The sequence below is a fragment of the Lycium barbarum genome, chromosome 11 (genome assembly GCF_019175385.1).
Source record: "Lycium barbarum isolate Lr01 chromosome 11, ASM1917538v2, whole genome shotgun sequence".
Taxonomy (NCBI): Eukaryota; Viridiplantae; Streptophyta; class Magnoliopsida; order Solanales; family Solanaceae; genus Lycium; species Lycium barbarum.
Genome location: NC_083347.1, coordinates 3,316,958 through 3,341,310, shown reverse-complemented (window position 1 = coordinate 3,341,310; position 24,353 = coordinate 3,316,958). Strand labels below are relative to the sequence as shown.

Sequence of the window (24,353 nt, the reverse complement as noted above, 5' to 3'; positions counted from 1 at the left end):
CTTTTCTTCGTCGGTGGAAGGAGCTTTCTCCTTTCCGGTCGGCAGAATGTGGGAAAGGACACGGTGAGACCGGGCATGAAGCTTGAATAATTCGGCCCAAGCCGAATAATGATTCGTTTCCATCTCAAGAACGATAGGAATGTGATTCTTGATGTTGGAGACAACCATAGCAGGATGGAACTTGGTGTCTGCCATTGATGGACGGCAAGAAGGTGGACGGAAAAAAGGAAGAGGACGACAGAAAAATTAGGGCAGCGGAAGAGGAAGAAAAGAAACCCTAGTATCTGATACCATGAAAGAGATTAATTCCGTGATTATTCTCATTGATTGAGTTGGTAAATATACCATAGTTACAGTGTCCTATTAGGCTACAAAATATACTAACCTAAAATAGAAGATTTACAAAATATTCTTTGACTACATATTTACATTATTTATCACTTTCCTTATCAAAATGTCGAGCATTTTGCTAAAGACAAAATGTAAAATACACACAGGTCAATTATTTAGGAAATCTCTTTTTAAGTCCAAAATTTATAAAGTCTTTATCTCTCTCCTTTGATTGCTCACTATTTCCCCTCTCCTCTGTGACTCTCTCTTCTGAGAATCTCATTCATCAGCAAGAGCTATTCATAGGATTTTAAGGTAAAAATAACACAGGTTTCTGATGTTGAAAGCAATAGAAGAAACCGTTCTGTTTCTCCCCCTTAAATGGTATTATTGGTCTTCTTTTGTTTTAATTATTTCTCTTTTCATTTTGCAGATAAGATTTACAAGATTTGAAGAAATTATCTGTTTCAATTAGAAAAAGAGGTACGTTCTGCACTCATCTCACATCTTTTCATTGAATTTCGAAATATATATCTCCCCTCCTCTATGCATTTGTTTTCAACAAAATCGAGTCGTGTGATATGCTTCGGTCTTGACGTCAGAAGGTTGTTGCAGTTTGAAGTACTGCTATTCCAGTAAAAGTGTTCTGTTCTAGTTTGGAAGGAAATAATTTTATACCTCATATATTAGAAGAGTGTTAAATTTCTTAAGGACACTCACAAAATTTTATTTCCATTTATGTTTATTTCTTTTTCGAACATAGTGGGTAACAAGATTAATCAACTTACTCATCATTTATCATAATATCTACTCTACTAAGGGGCAGGTTCTGATAAAATTAGAGGAAATGAGTGAGCATAACCCTTTACATAAAATCGCGAACTTGTATGTATAAAGTTTCGATTGAATTTTGGGTTTTGCAGAAGATGTCATCGTCATATGAAGGGAGGTACAATCTGTATAGTCAGGGTAGTAGTGGATGGACATCAATGAGGAATGAAGAATTTCAAGAAGAACAAATTTGGGGTGATGTCATCGACGAAAGATGCGAATTTGGTTCAAATCTCAGTAGAGACAAAGAAACGTCTTCAAATTTCAGTCCTAGGAGGCTACCCTCTGCATCCATGATGATTCCAAGATCAAACAATAATTCAATTCACAAATCTAAAATAACTCAGCATTCAGCTCCAGTACACATACCCGATTGGTCAAAAATTTATGGGACAAGTTTGAAAAAAACCTCGTGGCGTGATGATGAATATGATGACGGTTCTAGTGGTGGTGGATATAATGAAGAAGAAGAAGACGGCGAAATAATGCCTCCACATGAATGGATTGCTAAAAAACTTGAAAAGAGTAAAATATCTTCTTTTTCAGTGTGTGAAGGTGTTGGAAGAACTTTGAAAGGGAGAGATTTGAGCAGGGTGAGAAATGCAATTTTAAGCAAAACAGGGTTCCTTGAATAACATTAAAATTGAAATTTAATTGAAAGGATCAACAGTCAAGATTCGTATAATCAATTTTGATTTGTTTAGAATTGAGGCGTAATTATTGTTATGGTTGTATTATAGTCGTGTAGATGATGCGATGAATGTTGATGATTATAATGTATCAGAAGAAAAGTTTGATTAGTAATCGAATTAATATTTTCAACTCAGGATTAGCAGCGTCTAAATTCGGAATTCGTTGCTGTTTAAGCAGCTAGTGGCATGTAGCAATTGTGTTTTTTTTATCTCTGTAATTTTTTAGAGAAAATTTAGTATACCTAATGGATGATGTCAACACTATATTCTTCTTACTTCTTTACTAAATTTTAGCTATGACATAGCAGTGGCAGACTTTTCAAGAAAACTTTGTCTGTATTAAATATTCACTTGGTAAGGGCCAACAGGTGCTTAGGAAGCTCACGGAAAAAGAAAAGAAAAAAAACACTGTGCATTATAGGCAAGACAAAACATAATGATCAATTCACAGTGCTTAGCGTAGTGTGTCTTTGTATGTAAGTATTTAGGTTGTAGGGGAGGGCTCAGTGGCGTCAATGAGGTGGCATGTCACGTAATGTTTATCTCATCAAAATGTTAGTGTTACATGAGATTGGGAGTCCACTTTAGACAACTTTAACGGCGTTGAAGAAGCATATTTGAATCATTTGAGTAACGCCAAAGTTTTCTTTTTATATGATAATATAACAAATGGTAAAAAATTAATCCTTTACATAGTAGAAAGGCAAATTTGACACTTTTCCCTTCTCTATATCATAGAGCAGGCAAGATCTGATTTTCTGATGAGGGATTTTTTTTTCTAAAAAGTCATCAATAATTAACATAATGATGAAGACCATTAATAGTGAAAATCGTGTTAACAAAATGAAGTCGTGTGGATCTTGTATGGTACAAATTTATATTAGTCGAATTAATAGATATCAAAACAAAATTATTCTTAAAAAAATGTGGGAAAGGAGCAAGTTTAAGAGAAACACAAAGAAGCCAGAGATACATTTCATGTGCTATGCGTGGGATCACCAAAAAATAAATAAATAAATAAATAAATAAATAAATAAATAAATAAATAGAAAGTGATGTTCCATCAAGTTCATTTTTATAAACTGAAAAAGCATGTTTCATATGCCTCCTTTTGGCCCATTGTATAAATACAAATACTGCTTAGTACGTAGTATCATATTAATTAAGTAATAAAAGTCATTTGCTTTGCTTTGATAGTCATAATCAAATATGATCAATTGATCATGACATTAGCACCTCAACATTTTAATTTGGGATTTTGCAGTATAAAACTGGAGTGTCAAGTAAGTGAACTGGATCAAATTTACACGTATTAATAAAAATAGATTGAATCAATAAATGAGGCATAATTTATACGCCTTAGGAAAGAGTGTGTTGTCAAATATGGTTTGAGTTGCAGATCATAATCTAATTCGTCTTAACTCAAAAATACTTTCAATTTGTTCATTTGTTTGTTCTCTTGTTTTGCTTTATATAAATTAAGTTGCTAGAAGAAAATTAACAGTACAATAACGTAAAATCATACTCGTAGACTGTAGTAAAACATTTGTTTATCCTTTATATATATCTTGGAACTAGTGTCATTTGGCCCGGGCTTAATCGACATTCATAAATTTAATTTGTACATATTTTTTGGAATTTTTCTGCTCTCGCTTCTTTATTTTTGTAACATTAAATTGACACTTTCAAAAGATTTCTAAAATATTAAAGTACAAAACGTATCTAAAAATTAAAGGAAAATATTTTTATTAACTTATATATTAGATTTGTTAAAAAAAATTTTGAAAACTCTTCTAATTTTTATTTTATTTAAATTTTTTGAGATTAAAGTTTGAGATAATCAAAATTGAGATTTCCATATGTTAAATTAATTTCATTTGTTTCTTTGAATTGAACCCATGACTAACTTTTCTTTTACCAAAATATATTAAAATATTTAATTAATGTCAAAAATATTTAATGCGAAAATATATGTCACGACCCGAACCCGTAGGCCGTGACTAGTGCCCGAGTTGGACACTCATATCACTTGTTAACTATAATCATCTACAGCTAGCATATCGTGATCTTATTTGTATAAAAAGGCAAGACATTATTTTAAAGCTATCATATATATGCATGTCATAGCCACCTGTCTCCTGAGGAGTTACAATTTCCAACAGCAAACATACATGCCTACGCAAGCCGACAAGGCTGCCACTACACGCAACGTCCCAAACATATATATATATATATATATATATGCAAGCCGACAAGGCTGCCACTACGAATGGGTACGCCCCAAACATAAGTCATATCCATACAACGAAACCACAACTATGTACAGACCCACACAAATGTCCACAAACCTCTAAGAGTAATGACAGTATCATATGGCGGGACAGGGCCCCGCCGTACCCTGAACAAACACATACATATATAACAAAAGGATCTATACCACAAGCTAGGCTCCGGAACAAAGGAGCACTCCAAAGTAGCTGAATAGATATCCTAGGCTGGCGGATCTCCGAAACGAGCGTCTGTACCTGCGGGCATGAAACGCAGCCCCCCCGAAGAAAGGGGGTCAGTACGAAATATGTACTGAGCATGTAAAGCATGAAATATAGTAATTAGGATCATACTGAGACAAGGAGTGCAGGATCCAATGCAACAAACAGAAATCCATAAAACTTACCTTTGAACATAATTCATATTTATCAACCTCATGCCAATATCAATATAGAGTTTAGTAGTCAAAGCTGAATAATCATTTTGTACATAACATATATAACGTGTCCCGGCCCTCTAGTGAGGGGCTCGGTAATTAAAATCATAACATCATAAACGAGTACATATACGTGTCCCGGCCCTCTAGTGAGGGACTCGGTGAATAATGATCATATGCCTTCCTGGCCGCCATCCCCATATCATCATGTCATCATAACATCATATCATCATGTCATCATATCATCATATATATATAACGTGTCCCGGCCCTCTAGTGAGGGACTCGGTGAGTAATGTAGTAAATATGCACACGAAAACGTGTCCCGGCCCGGGACTCAGTGAAGGATGTAACCGTAAGCACGAGCAGAATAATAAGCAACCACATACATGCAAATCATCTTTTGAGACTCAATAGATAAGTAACTAATCAGCTCTCAAGTGTCAGGATAATAATCATATTCAGTTCTTTCTAAATCTTATTACAAACTATAGCAAGGAACGTTTCAGGGTTCATATACATGTATCAATTTAACATGATATAGTTTTTGAAGGTCAAGTATGCCTCTAATTATGCAATTCTTTAAGAGTAGGAATTTCCATACATCATTTGTTAGTCAATCATATAGTAGGCTCGTGACAATAACATTAAGGAATGAATAGAATCATAAGTCATGCTTGGAACTAGAGAGTAGAGTTTACCCCAAGGCTCATATCATTTCTTACTTACGTCTAGGACATGCCAAAAGAAGGAAGGAATAGACTTTACATACCTTTAGCGTTTAATCGTATTATAACTCGTACTCGCTGCCCAATAGTACCTTATCCTATATCAAGATATCAAGAGTTACGATTAGTCTACGAGGGAATTCAATACGTATTTTAACGTTAATAATCCCTTTCTAACATTTAGACGACGTTTCGTTCGCATTCAACCCAACTACTACCATTAAGCCAATATTCTAGTCATGCATTCAAGTGCCATCCCAAGACTATTTAAACATGACGCAAGAGAGCTTCGGACAACCCGTACATTATCCAAAACAACCCACTCCATATACCAAACAACCCGCAATCTTCACACTTGACAAGAACAACAACATATGCTTTCTTCCAATCCACAAATCCTATCAACAATCACATGTTAACGACGTCACTTACATAATTATAAGAAGCTATATTAACATTCTATTAGTTTATACAACAGCCCGCAACAATCACAAGTCGCAATTTTCCAACTTCAACCGCAACAATAATAACACGTTTAGCAACATTGTTTATATAACCGCAAGAAACTATATTAACAACATACTAACTCCTACAACAACCCGTAGCGACTTCAACTCCAATTTTTAACCATAAATGTCTTCATTCTTATTTTAGAACCCATGACAACAACAATCAACATTCAAAATAAATTAGCCCATCCTTTTACATAAAACAGTCCACGGTTGGACTGTTTTTCCCACTTCCACATATATAATTTCTTACATCTTAACTCACATATTTACAATGCAAACAATACACCACAATGTCCATAACAATCAACAACTAAAGTATCACATAAAACAGTCCATTAATTCCCTAAATCAGCTCCTACACGGCTTCAACACAACCACATACAAAATTTCATAATTTTCATTCCTTTCATACACACTACCATATTCAAACCATTCTTAATACATGTACAAGAAGATTAAGCATTATTTCATGTAAGCCTATAGCACACGACTCACTTCAACTTCAACAACCACAATCCAATACCAACATGCAAAGTTATACACATCCAATTCATCATCTATACATGTTCATAATGCCTCCAAACTCATTCTAAAACGTAAAAGAAGTGATCAATTCTTACCTTAACAAGTTGGTTTCTTAACCTTGCTAGTCACTTGAATATCCATAACACTTGAGACACAAATTACACTTGGAACTTCAACACAATTTTGTCCACTGCTCAGCCATGCAATCTGGCCGTGACTCCTCCCTTGCACTCCTTTCTTTTGGTTTGTTTAGTTTTTGTTTCTCCACCAACTACTACACATTATTGAATGTCTTCACCTTAGAATTTTTGCTAAGCATGAAAATCAGTTTTTCTCCTCTAAAAATCAAGCTGGCCGAACAGCCATGGCTGTGCTTTCTTGTTCTTGAAAGCTGATTTTCAACAATGAATTGGGAAATGTCCTCTTGCACTATGCCTTATTATATTTATGTGGTTTCCCACAATGTTACACGTACTCCCCCCCCCCCCCCCCTCACATGATGATTCAACATTGCACTTGTGTTGTTAATTTTTCAGATTTTTAATCCATTTTTTTTAATATATTTGGGTGGGGCCCACACGGCCCCTTAGGCTTAATTAATTAATGAAGTGATTAAATTTTAATCCCACTTAATAATATAATCCTAGTTAATTTACCCCTAATTTCCAACAATATTTTTATACCAATAAAATTTATAGGCAACTTGTGCATTGAAACAAAATCGGGAGTTAAAAGTCTCTATCTCGCGCCTTAAAATGGTCTTGTCTTAACTTGTCGCGTTTGGCTTAAAATGTCCCAACGTATAAAAAAAAAATACGGGATATAACAATATAATTGTATGATGAAATCAATAAAATTAACTTATAAATAAATAAAAATAACCTTGATATTACAAGATATTTTTGTAGATATTCTTTCAAATTAAATCACCAAAAAAGTGCTGAAAAGTCAATAAAATTAAATTGTTCTTAATTTAGCTTTTTATTTTTTCCTTCCAAAAGACGCCAGTTAAGACAATAACATTTTCCCCTTTTTCTTAATTTAGTGAACCATTTATTAAATCTACATTGTAATATCTTTTTCATGTTCAATTTAACTATTTGTCCTAAATCATAATAAATATTTATTATCCGGTACTTTGTAAAATATTTTAATATTAAAAAGTAAAAAAATGTATTTAGTAATTGTCTTGTATTATTACTATTTGGAGATCAAATTGTATTTTCTTTAATTACAGTGTTTTCTCAAAGATTTTCATAATATATACATAAAATAGTATTTGCTAGTTTCTCTTTTAGAACATTAATTTATTAGATAAATTTAATATTGAAAGTGTGTGCACATAAAATTTGATTAATTTACTATTGTATTCGAAATTCATTTTTTCGATTGAGGCGAAAGGACTGTAATTTACATTTTTGATACATTTTTTAAGAATTTCACGATGATATAAGTCTATTTCTATTTATTCTTTTAATTTAAACTTAATCATACCTTAAGTGAAATCTTTGTAAATAACTTATTTTTGTCAGCGTGTACGACTCAAAATTACAGGAGAAAATAAAAAGACTTTACATTTAACAGGACGAAAAAAACTTTAAAATAACAAATGATAATTGGTAAATAACATCGACAAAGTAAATAGTATTACAAGAATAATATTTTAATTCAATAATTAAGTCTATATTAAGATAGAATTTGAATGACATGATAATTCTCTACGTGTTTATAATAAATTCTTAAGGAAAAATATAATTCTACATATTTGAGTCTTTTATGAGGAAATACTGTGAGTATATTTTGTGGGGCCACTATAACCTTTTCCATGACATCATCATTTTCAGTCTCATAAAAAATTCCTTAAAGTTCTCAAAATTTACCAAAATGTTTGAGGATTCACAATGTCATAAAAACTTCAATTAAGCGTAAAAGAGACAAAAAACTTCATGTGAGGAATACAAAAATTTGGTATTCTCCCTTATATATAAACTAGATACTGGAGCCCGTGTCAGCACGGGCCCGATATATGTTAATTATTTTATTTTTATTTTTATGCAATTATAAGACTCCTTCAACATATTTTATGATGTTTTTGGAAAGTTACATGTGGAAAAATAAAAGTTTTAGGAGCAAGAGTTCAATAATTTGTGTTATGGTATATTTTCTTTGTTTCAAGTTATGTGACCTTATTTTATTTTATTTTTGAAGATATGTGCTAATAATCATTTTAAACTGTCATTTAAACCGCTAATCAAACCTTAACAACCATTTCAAGACTGATTGAATTTTAATTACTTTTTAAAATCATTAAACATCATTTTAACGACCGTACCCCTAGACTAAAACGTGATAATCTTTAAAACTTCACATCTATGTACTTGGAATGCAGGAATTCTGGAAAATGTTTCTGGAGTTGTATAATCTTTAAAACTTCACATATATGTATGGTAATTATATGTCTCTATTGTATGATATAACACGGACATATAATTATATGTGTGGTATAAGATACTCTTTGTATCTTTATTTTTACACGAACTATCATAATTATGTATTTAGTAATAAATTATATTGGCTATTTTGAAGTTTTATAATTAGAAACTTAATACATTGGAAAATGCCTACTTATATTAGTTTATTTTCGGAATATTAAACATTGCAATAAGAACAGAGTAATTTATTTCGTAAACATATTTAATTAGTTTTACAACAATATTACAGTTAGTCCTGTTACCTAATTATACTTGTTTCTTCAGATATTATTCCTTATTCATCACAACTTTTAACCAGTTGTAACTTTTAAAAATTAAGTCTGTTAATAAAATATTTTTTTCAAACTAAAAATTAATTTTATAAAATAATTTTAACCGGTGTTTTTCTACCTCTTTAACATATTAAGTATAGATAGGATATATACTCACTGAAAAAATTATGGAGAAAGAAAGAAGTAAAAGATGCAAATCCAAATTGTCACTTGAATGTTTAAATGGTGCAGAGGAGTCATTTGAGAAGTGTGCAAATAAAGCGCGTGACTTCGAAATCCAAGGTGGACCCACACTTTCACTAAAGTCACCTAGTAGGCACTTAATTGTCCAAGATAGAAAAAGTAAATACATAAAACAATTGAGTATAATATCTCTAAAAAAAAAAAAAAGAAATATCAAAACTGCCCTCTGTGCAAGTAGGCATGTCGACGATCCACTTCTGAAACTCATGTTTCTAGTTATAATAAAATCTCGTGCTATGCACGGGCCTAAACACATGTAAAAATATTGATAAATCAATGATTAAGTTTTTAACGAATTTTGAATTGATAATATAAGATAATTCTTATTTAGTAAAAGAAGTATAAATTTCGAGTGTGTGGTTTTTGAATATTTTTAGAACTTGCAATTGTAAATATGTCACTATATTTGTATGCTTATAAAACTTTTTATCCTTCTTTTCATCGAATTTCTCACTCAGTTAAATAAATACTATTAATAATAAATTGAACAAAAAGCTTATTAAGCAAAACCATGACATATTGATATTTAAATAGAGCTCCAACTTTAAAAATTAACAAAAAGCTATGGAGAGGGAGGCGGGGGAACAGAACTTTTCTCAATCAGTTAAATAAATACTATTAATAATAAATTGAATAAAAAGCTTATTAAGCAAAACCATAACATATTGATACTTAAATAAATTCAGCTGACCCACATTGTTACAAAAGTAAACAGGTTAGTTCAAAAAGCTTGCATAGGAAATTGAGGTGGGACCTACACCCAATGTTGTAGCAAGGACGGACGACGATTCTTGCTCCAACCGACTCTTCTAACGTAGTAAAGTAAAGTAATGTGTTTGACTTGAAATGACCAAATTACAACATTTAAATGAATATATCACCCACTCAACTTGTTGAAAAGTAGACAAGTTACACCATTTTATAGTTTAAATTAAATATGTAGTTCAATGAAAATCTAAACAAGATCACATTTTGATAGAGGCACGAAAAGATCTTCAAGAAGACTAGCAATCGGCCTCACTAATTTCTTCCCTTTGAAACTTGTGGTATTCAATTCCTTCATGGCCAACACTCTCAGTTCATCCACCCTTTTCTCCATTGTTTTGTTGTAATTTCTTCCTACTCCATTTATTATTCCTTGTATTATTCCAACATAAAGCCCATATTTCCTCAAGCTTTCTACTTCTTCATCACTTCCATCCCCTAAAATTGCACCACAAACAGCTCCACATGCATGAATCTCCCCTTCTTTCTTCTTGCACACGTATTCCAACAGTTTCTCGTTTCCGTTGCCTGATCGAGCCCATTCTATCTCCCGATACTGCCCTTCTAGCATCCCTTGTGACCCGATGGCACGTGTCACCTCAGCTATGACCCTCAAGATCTTGTCCGAGTTATTCCGGGCCGGGCTCATGTCTTTAGCTAGCAACTCAATAGCAAAGGGCATGATCCCATCTCCCGTGAGGAGCTCAATATTCGGGCCGAACTTGTGTTCATTGGCAAGCTCTAGCTCGGGCCCAGTAGCCCTCAAAATCTCATCCGAGTTTTTACGGGCCGGGCTCACATCTTCATCTTGTAATTCAGCATCAATTTTTTTGCGTCCAATAGTTGGCCCTGACTCCTTCAGCGTTGACTGCATGTGTTGGTGGGTGTAAGTTACCACGTGCATGAGATGTATTGCTGATGCTGCAGCCATGGCTTGGGCTCTGTCACCACCAACCAGCTCACAGGCTGCAATGCACAAGGCTGGTGCTGTGGACTTGGGTGTTGCAAAGGTTAAGTAATGCACGGGCTCAAAGACAGATTCAGGAGGCCTAATTGTGATGGCTTTCTTAAGATGGGCTTCTATGTCAGATTCAATTGAAGCCCAATAAGATTGATTTTGGCACATTCTAACTACCATTGGTCTGTAACATGATGAAGATGATGAACAACTAAGTGGAGTAGAAAGGCTCGTGGAACCATTGATGAAGGAAAAGACTCTTGCCATGCTAAATTGTTGAAATTTGAAATGGCAAATGAGCTCATATCAATTTAAAGATGGGATCTTGATAAAGATTAAAAGTTTTAAAAAGTTGAAGTAGTAGCGTTCGCGTCTCCCTTTATATATTTTATTATTTTTCTTGTGGTACACGTTTCATATGTAATTTCATTTTTTAAACGTGAGATTAGAAATTGTCCACTAAGACTAAAGAGCCTAGAATTTTCTAGTGACTTCAAGCCTGATGTATATTTTTTGTTTCTACTGGGTATTTGATACTCACTTTTAACGTCCAATTAATTTGAATTTACGTTAGAAATCTCGCTTTGAAGGTAAAACTTTCTATATCAAAGACAACTTTCTTTTCAGAATTCATACCCAATTCGATATGAATTTTTAATTATAGGTATAACATGGTCCGCTCACTCTACCTAACATCACTAATATTATGATATGTTCTTAGACTTGGTCCAAAAGCCTAAAGGGCTATTATATTGGCTCCTTATTTCTTTATCTGGGTTCAAATCCTACGAAGAGGTCCACTAAAGATCATATATTATTGAAAAATTTACATAATCTTTTAAATGTGTGCTCTCATAACTAAAATTTTACAAATATGAACGGCCATTTTTGACAGATCCTGTGGGTACAGTAATAATTGGGAGTCTAATTATAAATTATCTAACAAAAAAGAAAATTTACCTTTAGTAAAAGGGATAAAATACTAGAAGGGCATCCACAGACCACAAAATCGGTTGGCTTGTGTTATTAAATATGTCAATAATTCTAGTTTATCATATTGTACTTTACTTATTTATAAAAGCTGTAGCTGAAGGCAATAATGCAAAGAGTGTGTCCAGATGCTGCAAGCCATGTGAGTGTTAATAACATAATGTAGTCGTCTTTTTTTTTTTTTTTTTTTTGAGAGAATGCAGCTAGCACGTGAATAGGGAAGAGAAAAGATTAAAATGGAGAATGAAAGTTTATAATATTGAAACACAGAGTTTATTTTAGCTACTATTGGATGCTTGTACGGATCAATAATTTTTTGTTTAGAGGGTCTTTCAAGCCTTGACCGGACATAGTAAATTAGTATTAGTTTTTCTTCATATCTTTGATATTCGAATTGAGGCCACAAATTAATTTAGATTCGCATCGCGAAGGTCTGTTCGAAGTTTTACCAAGATCTTTTTGATACTTAGGGTTTGAACTGAGACATATAATCAAAGGCGAATTTAAAATTTAAATTTAATAAGTTCAACTTTGAAATATCCTCAGCATTGAACTCATTGTATAATTAGAATTATGATTTTAGATCTAATATTTGTTAATTTCAGTAATTTTTACATACATATATATACTCTGTATCGAAAGTAATGGATTCGGATAAACTCCTAATCAAAAAGTCATATCAACACCTGCATATGATTAACGATAGAAAAATCTCATCCATCCGACTATAATCATTTGTTGCGGAAAATTATTCAATTAATATATATAATAAAAGGTTTACCATTATGTTGTTAAAAGGTCATGTCAAGATTGATAAGTTTGAGGGATATAACAAAAAGTTGTCTATTCGTAAGAGCTACGCCCTTGTATTTTTACTATTGCGATCTTGTTTTTTTCTCAATAATCAATTTCATCTACCGATACTATTTCCAAGTCTTGCTTTTACCTTTGGAACAAAAAACTGTATTAGGTGTTGCCCTTGTGCGACATAATTTATGTGTTTATTTATATATAATATATGGTTAAAGTTACTAAAAACAAAGGCTGCAAGAAGGCCAGTTTTGAAAAAGTATAATTAGTTTTGTTTCTTTACATGGTGAAAGCTCCATTATACCAAATATCACGAACGTTACTGAATTAATCGAGTCAATAAATTTCGAATAAAAAATAAATTAATCAGCGGAATATAATTGATGTACCTCAATGTTACGACCTTTTTCGATCTTTTTTTTTTTTTTTTTGCAGAGATTTTCTTTGCTTCGAGCTACATATTTGGTAGCCTATCACGATCGACCAGACCAAAAATGGCTGGAATGTGGTGATAACCTAACCACTATGGGTATAGTGGCCCCAACCCACTTTGAAACTCTGCTACAATACCAATATGATTAAAAAAAGAAAATTAGAAAATATTAATACTATAATTGCAAAAGTTTTCAAGGTGTGCATTTAAATGAGGTTAAGGTAACACATCATTTTCACCCTCCCACATGATAAGTTGTTGAATGTTTGTACAATTGTACCAATCAGATTGCCATGATTGATATCTACTCCTTTTTGTCTTTTTTTTTTTTTTCCTCTAATGCAATTATTGATATCTAATTCATGGAATGCACCTTTTTATTTTTAGAAAAGGACCAAACTCAGAGAATTAATGAGAACTCTACAACCTTATAAAGCATTGATATCCCAAAAAGCTAGATAAAATTAGGGAAAACAACCTGTCACATGTTTCATTGAAAAGATAAAATTTTAACTCTTGTGATAATTGATAGCAGGGTAAACATTGATACTTAATTTGATAAGAACAACAATTGTTTATTGAAATTTTAAAACTTTATTTTCTTGAAAGAGCTACGAAAGTCACGGTTTGATACTTAGTTAATTCTTTTATTTTTATAATTTTACTAATACCTTTAGCATAACAAATCTGAATGGCTTTTTGGACTCAATCCCATAAATTTTGATGAGACATGTTCAAAAATGGAAGGCGCCATTTAAAAGTAAGTCAAATTTAGGTTCTTAATATGATATTGTCTTACTATATAACCACAGATATTCTTTTGACTCAATCTTTAAGTGAAACATAGTTTATTAAAACTCTTTGATCAAAAGGAAGATAATTGAAAGAAGTTTTAAATTTTTAGTTGCTTGATTCACATGGCAAGCTATCTGCCTTCCACAATTGAAGTGAAAAATTCAAATTTTATTTGTAGTGTATATTCGCTTCATCTTTTCATTTTACCCTTTCCTCCTCTCTCGTTGTAATGATTTTTTTTTTAAAAGATACTAACTAACATATACTTATAACTATATAAATAACTAATACCTGTATTGTTAAACCTCAATTAATTTGACTTTTCAAATAATCTTTTTTAACTTTAACTTCTCAAAAAAAATCCCACCACCTATTGACTTACATGATTTTTATTTCTTACCATACAATACAATATATGTGGGACTAAACTTCCGTTTGGCCGTATTTTGAAGTTGAAATTTGAAACTTGAAAATTTTAGTTTTTAAAGTTGTGTTTAAACATGCATTTTATTTGAAAAATTTCTAATATTTTGCGAGTAGAAGTCGGGAGGGTTAGTGTCCTCTTAAGAAGGAATACCCAACTTCTGGGGTCAGCTTCGATCACGAGGAGAGAAGAGCGGACCATTGAAAGTTTGTTCATTCAATTAGAAAAAAAAAATACATTCCAGGTGTCATCTAAGTGAGTTTTGTTAGGTTCTTAGTAGCAGTCGGCGACCCTTTCCTCTTTTACTTCACATAGCTTTTCACTCCTTTCCCTCATAGCGGAATACTAATCAAATTTCATGACTAAATAAATATTTGAAGGTAATTTTTTCAAAATCTGATTTAAAATCTATACCCAACGCTAGCTAAAAACAAAGAGCAAAACACATTTGAGGTTGACTACATTTCCAACAAAATTGCAGCATGCCAAGATCTAACATTATTACTACTACTACTACAAGAGCACCATCCATGATTTTTATCTGTACTAACTAGCAGATCATCACCTGCCGCCTGGTAATAATAAAACAAAAGAGAAGGTTTAAAAAAAAAAAAAAACACTTTTGTGGTGAGGCAACTTCCATTTTTTTTTTTTTTTTACAGTTACAAAAATTTACCAGCTACCTCACCGACAATGTTATCTCTCTCTTGACAGAAAAAGAAACAGGTGTACTCCATTAAAAGAATTAATAAGAAAGTACTTAGAAAAAGTAAAACAAGATGGAGTCTTGAACAAAGTGCTGTTTGGGGGTCTTGTTTTCCTCAAACTTTCTTCTTCTACTTCACCGACCTTCAACTTCTCCCATGTGAAAATAGAAACCCCTTTTATAAAAAAAAAAAAAAAGAAGCTTTTTTTTAGTAATCTTGAGATTGATACTACTTTTGGGGTTCTTTATTTTGGGGTTGTTGACTTGGGAACTGAAAGTCTGAAATGAGTATTGTTTGAATTAGTCATTGATTGGTTTTAAGCAATGAAGAACACAATGAATTTCAAAAGTAGAGGAGTTGAATCAGCTGGAAAAGGTGTTTTTTCTAGGAAATTGACCATTCTTCTATGCATTGGATGCTTTTGTGCTGGGATGCTCTTCACTGACAGGTTCATCCATTTGATCTTTCTTTCTTTTTTTTAAAAATAAATAAATAAATTGTGTGATAAAAATTGTTCTGAGATTTTGTATTTTTGATTGGATTATGAAGTTTGGATCTTTATTTAAGGATTTGTGGTTCCATCTAAGCTTCATATTAGATTGTTATTGTATGTTTATGTAGGGAATTTTTAGTTTTTTGTCTTTCATTATGCAATTTAGAAATTTAATGATGTTACTTCTAAGTTAGGATGGTGGTGTTATTGAAATAAGCCTGGTTTTAGTCATGAAAAAGATCTACAGCTGCATTTTAAAGCATATATTGTACTCACTCCGTCCCAAAATACTTGTTACTTTTCGAATCTTGAAATTCAAATTACATGAACTTTGACCGTTTTAAGTAGTTCAGACAAAGCTCTCTATAACGACATCATTTGTCCTGATATTTTTAGCTGCTGTAGCGAAATGTTGTATATAGAGAACATATAATATAACATTACATGAAAGATCGATTCAACAGAAAATATGGCTGTTTTAGTGAAATGTAGTCATAGAGGATGGCTGTTATGGAGAGGGCTGTCTGTATTCCTTATTGATATGAGAAGAATTACAACTTATAGTACTTTTCATATAGTTTTCGAATTTCTAAGTTTTAATTTTAAAATATTGAATTAGTCTGAACCATTTTAGCTCCAAAGATTAGTCAAATTGACACCCGAGAAGAGTAACGTGATGAGTATTTTGGGACGGAGAGAGTAGCTTAAAATGCTCCTTTTACTGCTATCTTTCTTGCTTGCCCAACTATTGAGCCTTTTTGCAACTTTGTCCTATTTTTTCATCAATGAAGATGTTTGGTTATAGGATGTGGACAGTGCCAGAAGCTAAAGGCATTTCAAGGACAACACGGATTGATGATCGAAGACTAGGGGTAGTTTCTGAGGACTGTGATCCTACAAAAGTGAGTACTCCCTCTGTTTCAATTTGTTTGTCTTAGTTTGAGTAGACACGGAGTTTAAGAAAGTAAAGAAGACTTTTGAATCTTGTGATTGTAAACTAAAGATATGTAATATACCAAAATGCCCTTTAATCTTGTGTCTTAAACATGTCATGTGGGATGTTGAAATTAAAGAGTTGTCAAATAAGGAAAAAGACATTCTTTCTGAAATAGACTAAAAAAGAAAGTTAAGACAAACAAATTGAAAAAGAGGGAGTATTAGATAAGAGGAGTGTAGCAGCAATTTGAGGAATGATTTTTGAGTCATTCGAAAATAATGGCTTTTGGTCTTCTTGTTTTCAACAGAAAGATGTGAAAAGTGAATCCAAGGATATTTTCGGGGAAGTTTCGGAAACACATCACGCTGTACAGTATGTTTCTCATGCTTTTAACTTGTAGATTTGATGAATGTCGTACTTTATGTTTCCTTTTCTCAAGTATTTGGAACGACGAGTTCATTGGCTGTTGTCTTTGTATACAAATTACAGAACCTTGGATAAAACAATTTCAAACCTAGAGATGGAACTTGCTGCGGCAAGGTCTTTGCAAGATTCTATACTGAGTGGATCTCCCATAACCGAAGACGTAAAGATCCCTGAATTGACCAAGAAGAGAAAATATCTCATGGTCGTAGGGATAAACACTGCCTTCAACAGCCGAAAAAGAAGAGACTCGATCCGTGCTACCTGGATGCCACAAGGTTTTTGAGCTTCATTATTTGGTTTTTATGAGTCCGTCTTGGAGATTTTCCAATGTTGGATACTTGGATATATACTAAGCATTTTGATAATTGACCCGTGGAAAACAGGTGATAAGAGAAAGAAGCTAGAGGAAGAAAAGGGTATTGTAATTCGTTTTGTGATAGGTCACAGGTGGGTAATGCAACTGATTGTTGATATTCTCAACGTGTATTGGGAATGGGGATGACAAGAACAAATACTCCCTCCATTGCAAAATACTTGTCGCGTTTCACTTCTTGAGAGTTAAACTACATGAACTTTGACCAATATTTTAAGATGTATTATTTCACCATATTGATATGAGAAAAATCACAACTTACAGTACATTTCGTATAGTTTTTGAATATCTAAATTTTAATTTTAAAATATTGAACTAATCTAATCTATTTAGTTCTAAAGATTTGTCAAATTGGCTCTCGAGAAACGAAACGGGACAACTATTTTGAGACGGAAGTAGTACTTAGTTCACATTTTCACAATTTTTGTCTAGTATAATTGAGGATTTGGTACTTAAAAATATATTTCAAAATGGGGCAGCTGATATTTCATATTTCTCCTATTAATTGGGAGGTGTTAGTTTGCATATTTATTTACTTGTAATTTGATGTTCGTGGAGTCTTACACATCTACTTATCCAATAACCAGTGCAACATCAGGTGGCATTCTTGATAGAGCAATTGAAGCAGAAGACCAGAAGCACGGAGATTTCTTGAGGCTGGTAATAATATTAATGTTTTATTTGGTCTCGTCTTATATCAGATCCCAGTCCTCTAGAACTAATCTAACTGTTGGACATGTTACTGGGTCTTTCGTAGGAACATGTTGAAGGGTATCTTGAATTATCCGCCAAGACAAAGACCTATTTTACTACTGCTGTTGCGCTGTGGGATGCTGATTTCTATATTAAAGTTGACGATGATGTACATGTAAATATAGGTAGGACTTTCAACCATTATACCTTATTCTCTTTCTGCATCGTAGATTGTTGAGAAAATGAAGAAAATGTTTCCTTATGTTCGAGGGTATGTTCAAAATAGTCCCTTAAGTATGCACTGAACAGTTTTGATCCCTTAAGTTTGTCAAAAATTAACACTTTAAGTCTCCATCAAATTTTTAACTATTTATGTTAGTTAGATTTGACGGAAATAGTGGGAAGAAAAAGATTTAACCGTATTTGCCAAGAAAGTCCCATCAAATCCTAAAATAGCCACACCAAAAAACTGCACTAGACACTAAAATGATGTAAAACATAGTAGAAATTACACCACGAAAAGTTGTGCCAGACCCTAGAAATAAATAAAAAATAGCAGAAACTACAAAATTTGTACCTCTAAATGTGAGTTTCCTCTATTTTCCTTTTATCCATATTTCCCGTCAAATCTAACCGACAAAGTTCGGTAAGTATTTGACGGAGACTAAAAGTGTTAATTTTTAGCAAACTTAAAGGACCAAAACCCTTCCGTGTATACTTAAGGGACTATTTTGAACCTACCATCAAACATAAGGGACCATTTTTGTCATTTTCTCTAGATTGTTCACAAAGACCATGTTTGTATTACTACAACAATTGCACTGCTATGCTTATGCTACCACTCTTGCGATAACATGCATGTTGAAAATTTCAGGTGCACTAGGAGCAACTCTGCTTAGACATCGTTCAAAACCCCGTGTATATATCGGTTGCATGAAATCTGGTCCCGTCCTTGCTCAGAAGTAAGCAAGGAGTTCACTTTTGACCGTAAACGAGTCATAGATATATTTCCTCTACTCACCTCTATTTTGCCTCTCTTCTCTTTGCAGGGGAGTGAGATATCATGAACCTGAGCATTGGAAATTTGGTGAGGACGGAAACAGATATTTTCGACATGCAACAGGGCAGCTATATGCCATTTCAAAAGATTTAGCCACTTATATATCTATAAATCAGTAAGTATTTGCTTTTTTTCCTGATATTCTTGAACTGTATTTGTGTTATTTTGCGTGAATATCATTTGCTGATCCTGGTTTCTAATAATCCTAGGCACGTTCTGCACAAGTATGTTAACGAGGATGTCTCTCTTGGGTCATGGCTCATTGGATTGGATGTGGAACATATAGATGATAGAAGATTGTGTTGTGGAACTCCACCTGGTAACAATTCATAAAACTATTCTTGGAAGTAGAGTATCTTCTAGAACTGTCAGTTTTAAGAGTCCCTGAAGTTTTGATCCTTGTATCTGCATTGAACATTTTAAACTTGGCAGTTTTGTTTTCCAATTATCCATCTTTTATTATTTTTCCGAGCAAATAAGGCAGGAATGATAGGTTAATGATTATTTCTAATTTGGGAAGGTGATTAAGATGTGCCTACAAGATCAAACTATTGATTTAAGAAAATCTCCAAGTACACTATGATCTTCCCAATTTTGAGTAATTTAAAGGCTTAGAATTTTCTTTTAGCATTTTTACTTGTTTCACACTTCTGCGTACATGGAATTAGAACAACCACATGAACCGAGAGGTGGTGGTTTACCCTGTGGTAGTTAATTCACTTTATCAAAAAACAATTATGACTCCTTGCCTTTCTCCGCATGACTGCTTTGTACTTTTTCACATGGTGCCATTCTAGTAGCGTAGTTTTTTTCTTCCACATGGCTTCCTGGGCCTTTTATGCAAATAGCACTACTCTGTTAGTTTGTCCTTTTTTCCTCATTGTGCCTCGTGACAGGAAAAAAAATTGCATTTGTACTATTTTCATGGCTCATTTGGTTGAGAAAAGTTCTGAAAAATTCCTTGATTGCCTTTCCATTCTCTTTTCCCCCTTCTTTACGCACTTTAGTTACCCTCTTGAGTCTGAGAAATTCGCTTCCTCGCCGTACATTAGATCCTCGAATGTTGGAACTCGGATGTCACATTTATTTGGGCCTTAAAGAAGGATAGCTAGTTACAACTACAACTATTCACACGGGGAATCTTGTCCTAATTGAGGAAGAAGTTTGATTTGATTGATCTCTAAATATTCTGAGATGATTAATTCGATTTTGTTTATCTTAATTTTCTCCAGATTGTGAGTGGAAAGCTCAAGCAGGCAACATTTGTGTTGCTTCCTTTGATTGGAGCTGCAGCGGGATATGCAGGTCGGTGGATAGGATTAAGGAGGTTCATCGACGTTGTGGGGAAGGCGAAAATGCTTTGTGGAATGCAGTCTTTTGATAAAATGCAGTATTTCTCCAATCTCTGGAGAGACTTCAAGAACATCATACAAACACGAGAGAAAAAACAAGAATTCGCAGAAACATCAGAGAGAGAGGGAGAGGGGTTGCCACTGTATCTGCTCCAAATATTATTAGCTAAGGAGGGGATAGAATTGTAGCAACCAGTTTCATTTGAAGCAAAAGTGTAAACAACCATTCTTTTTAGATGCTTAGAACATAATTTGTTAGTCTTGTGAGAGGAAACTATTAAATGTATCTTTCAGCAAGTGCTTTGCTGCTTTCATATATGAAAGTATTGAAATTTTCCTTTAGTTAGTTTGTTTCATTCTTTCTCATGTTATTATAGGAGTCATTGTAGCAATATATGCAAGCCTATGGGCTCTGAAGTTTAGGCAATGTGACTTTTATTTGCCTTGTGAAGCTGACTAACAAAGAAAAGGGTTTGATAGAAAAGTAAATATTTATTCGCACCAGGTGTTTGGTTATATGAACTTTTGCGGCAGTGGAAAAGAAATTTAAGGTTTGTCGAATCACTTAAAATAGTAAAAGATTGTCCTTAATAATTAGAAAAAACAAGACATTTAATGAGTTTAACTTCTACATTGGCAGTTCAAAAGAAATTTAACCTTTGTCGAATCACTTTTGAATCCGCGACTTTTGTAGCACAAAAAAAAGAGTTGAATCAAACTAGCACAAAAAAAAAAAAACATTACTAGGTTTCACGCACTAAATTATTGCGTGAAAGGAGCAAACTGCAAAAATGCAAGTTCGGCCTTTCACGCACGAATTTCGTGCGTGAAGGAGGCCTTTTTTTTTTTTTTTTTTTTTTCGTGCGTGAGCGGCCTGTTCGTGATCTACAGGGTGGCCTACATCTGCACTTCGACGACTCCATGTTCGAGGACTTCGTGTTTGATACGGCACCATCTGCATCTCCTGCTCCGGGGGCCGCTCAGGAGTCCTCTCACCAGGCATCTCAAGAGGCCGTCGACATACAGGTTTGACTTTGACAAAAAAGTAAAATAATTTATTAATTATTTGTTTATTTCAGGTTCATTTTAGAATAAATCTAATCTAAATTGTTTATATGTTATTTCAGGTTCATTCCTCTGCGCCTGTGAACCCATCTCCTGCACCGGGGCCCACTCAAGAGACCGTTGAGGAGCCAGCTCAGGAGCCCTCTCACCAGGCATCTCAGGAGGCCGTCGACACACTGGTTTGATTTTTACAATAAAATAAAAAAAATTATTAATTAGTTGTTTATTTCATGTTTAGTTTTGAATAAATCTAAATTAAATTGTTTATATGTTATTTCAGGTTCATTCCTCTGCGCTTGTGGACGAGTCTCTTGATGAGATTAACGAGGAGCCATGCTATGAACCGGCCCCACCGCCCACCGTCATTTCCCATAGAAAGTATGTTATGAACCGGGGTCCGGGTCGAAAAAAGGGAAGGAAGGGAAGCAAGGATGATCATGCCATAGAGCATGTACAGATTAAGAGGAGGAAGGGGGATGGAGATGGTGGTGGTGGTGGGGTTAGCCTTAGGCCTAGCCAAACTCTAAAGGCTCCCACTTGTGGGATATGAGATTGTGAATGTTGTAAATAAAGTGTACATTTTATGTTATTATTTTCTTAATGATAATTAGTTATCTTAATAATAACTCGTGCGACGTATGTAAAAAAACGTGATTTTAATAGGTTAAAAAAAATAATAAACCAATATTAATTACAAATGAAATAAAAGTGTAAGGGGGAAGGGGAGAATTAAACAAAAGTACACTCTTTCATGCACAAAATCTGTGCGTGAAAGTGCAAAAACTTAACCTTTCACGCACAGTGTAAAAACTTAACCTTTCACGTACAGAAACTGTGCGTGAAAGGTTTTCTTCTTTCACGCACTAATTTCGTGCGTGAAAAGGTCTCCCTCACCTGTCACACTTTCAGGAATCTATGACACATAAAGGCTTGATTTGACAATACATTACCGCATTATTTGACTGTTTTAATACGACTTGTATTGCGCACCATTTTAATGCGCACTGTAAGTATTGATTTGACAACACACCACGCATGGCAATTTCAGGAATCTATGACACATAAAGGCTTGATTTGACAATACATTGCTGCATTATTTGACTGTTTTAATACGACTTGTATTGCGTACTATTTTAATGCGCACTGTAAGTATTGATTTGACAACACACCACGCATGACAATTTCAGGAATCTATAACACATAAAGGCTTTATTTGACAATACATTGCTGCATTATTTGACTGTTTTAATACGACTTGTATTGCGCACCATTTTAATGCGCAATGTAAGTGTTGATGTCACACCCCGACTTTACTAGGGTGTGATGGGCACCCGACCCCTTATCTAGGACCGAGCGAACCCGCTAACTCTTATTACATACATAGACTCTGGAATCACTTAAGAATAAAATACATGGTAAGCTCTCCAATTTTTTTTTTTTTCATAAGTAAACTCTGACATCCTGTAAGACTCGTGACATGAAGCATAATAACATATCGGCTGCTTACAGACTGACAACCTAATTCCCATGACTCTATCTGCAAAGTCTCTAACATGGAATAGAACATCATAGCATATACATGGACTTGGCAATCCTCCGGGACAAATGGAGTTCGCCATCTCCGCTGGAATATCTTCAGTAAGGTCTTCTAATCATCTGGGAGTACCTGCGCGGCATGAACGCAGCCCCCGAAGAAGAGGGGTCAGTACGAGTAATGTACTGAGTATGTAAGGCATGAATAGTACCATAATAGAGGAATATACAGTATGAATAATATCGGAATAGACATATGGAGCTTATCCTGGAACAGATGTAACCTATACATAAGAATGCCTTTCTGCAGATGTCATGCATGCTTAATTTCTTTTTCGAAAACGGTGTTTCTTATTTATATATACAGAAAACAGAACATTTCAGAAAACGGTGTCCTTCATTTACATTCACAGACGCCGAGTACATCGGCTCTCCCACCCCCCTCCCCAACAGTGTCCCAACATATTATATATATATCACAAATACAGACGCCGTACCCGGCTCTCCCATAATCCCGCGTCCGGGCATCCCGCGTCCGGGACGAAATCCAGCTGAATCAGGTGGTGATATAACAGTGGCCCTTCCCCTTTTTCCCCATATACATATACATATACATATACATATACATATTCACATTCATATACATATGCCATACCATTGGCATGCATGAGAGCTCAAAGAAATTCATGTGTCCATCGGAGTGACGGAAGGTCGGTAGCCTCCGATTACATTATGGAACAACCATAGTCGCTTTGTCTCACCTTGAAGGAACGAGTATTGTGAGGCGAGACTACCAATGAAAAGTGTCATTATGAGGAAAACATCAAATAGGGTCATAGGGTACAGTTTCATATACCTAGGACCTTTAGAGTAGTCATTACCTGTAATAGAGTTGAGATATCAAGAATTAATTTAACGTTTCCATATTTTCCTTTTCATAGCAGAACATTTTGCCAACATATCTACCGTAGGCATTTTCTCGTCTTGGACTACATCGTTATCATTATAAGATCATATTCATCGTCTTAGTCATGGAATCATCTTTGTCATACTTATCATAGGCATATTCCCTTTCTTAACATCATCATTATCATTGTCATCATAGAAGTATCCTCGTTAGCATAGTTACAGTACTTGTCACTCGGTGAACGGGATAAGGATCAACAATTTTCTTTGGATTCTGCTTCAAAATAGATCAAACGGAACAATA

The 24,353-nt window shown here is 33.9% G+C and overlaps 3 protein-coding genes across 4 annotated transcripts; 2 read left to right on the top strand and 1 right to left on the bottom strand.

The window, feature by feature from the left end:
* Positions 1-1,256: 1,256 nt before the first annotated feature.
* LOC132617555 (protein S40-5-like) lies at positions 1,257-1,796 on the top strand. The gene has a single exon (XM_060332577.1). The coding sequence runs from the start codon at positions 1,257-1,259 to the stop codon at positions 1,794-1,796; it is 540 nt and encodes a 179-aa protein (XP_060188560.1).
* Positions 1,797-9,963: 8,167 nt separating this feature from the next.
* On the bottom strand, positions 9,964-11,526 carry LOC132617227 (heterodimeric geranylgeranyl pyrophosphate synthase small subunit, chloroplastic-like). Its single transcript, XM_060332185.1, has one exon. The coding sequence runs from the start codon at positions 11,317-11,319 to the stop codon at positions 10,285-10,287; it is 1,035 nt and encodes a 344-aa protein (XP_060188168.1). The 5' UTR covers positions 11,320-11,526; the 3' UTR covers positions 9,964-10,284.
* A 3,608-nt stretch (positions 11,527-15,134) lies between these two features.
* LOC132617585 (probable beta-1,3-galactosyltransferase 2) lies at positions 15,135-20,887 on the top strand. 2 transcript variants are annotated; one of them, XM_060332628.1, is made up of 11 exons: positions 15,135-15,659; positions 16,510-16,576; positions 16,949-17,013; positions 17,131-17,342; positions 17,451-17,514; positions 18,028-18,100; positions 18,198-18,318; positions 19,008-19,095; positions 19,183-19,308; positions 19,403-19,512; positions 20,426-20,887. In XM_060332628.1, exons 1-11 carry the CDS (start codon positions 15,535-15,537, stop codon positions 20,572-20,574), a joined length of 1,200 nt encoding a protein of 399 aa, XP_060188611.1. In that variant the 5' UTR covers positions 15,135-15,534; the 3' UTR covers positions 20,575-20,887. The 2 variants fall into 2 exon arrangements, with proteins under 2 accessions (XP_060188611.1, XP_060188610.1); XM_060332627.1 differs by having other exon boundaries at positions 15,142-15,659; positions 16,510-16,606.
* Positions 20,888-24,353: the final 3,466 nt, after the last annotated feature.

Excerpts from the sequence above, each read along its gene's own strand:
- LOC132617555 (XM_060332577.1), top strand. The coding sequence starts at position 1,257 with ATGTCATCGTCATATGAAGGGAGGTACAATCTGTATAGTCAGGGTAGT.
- LOC132617227 (XM_060332185.1), bottom strand. The coding sequence starts at position 11,319 with ATGGCAAGAGTCTTTTCCTTCATCAATGGTTCCACGAGCCTTTCTACT.
- LOC132617585 (XM_060332627.1), top strand. The coding sequence starts at position 15,535 with ATGAAGAACACAATGAATTTCAAAAGTAGAGGAGTTGAATCAGCTGGA. Across the intron at positions 19,309-19,402 it reads ACTTATATATCTATAAATCA|GCACGTTCTGCACAAGTATG; the intron begins GTAAGTATTTGC and ends TAATAATCCTAG. Across the intron at positions 19,513-20,425 it reads GTGTTGTGGAACTCCACCTG|ATTGTGAGTGGAAAGCTCAA; the intron begins GTAACAATTCAT and ends AATTTTCTCCAG.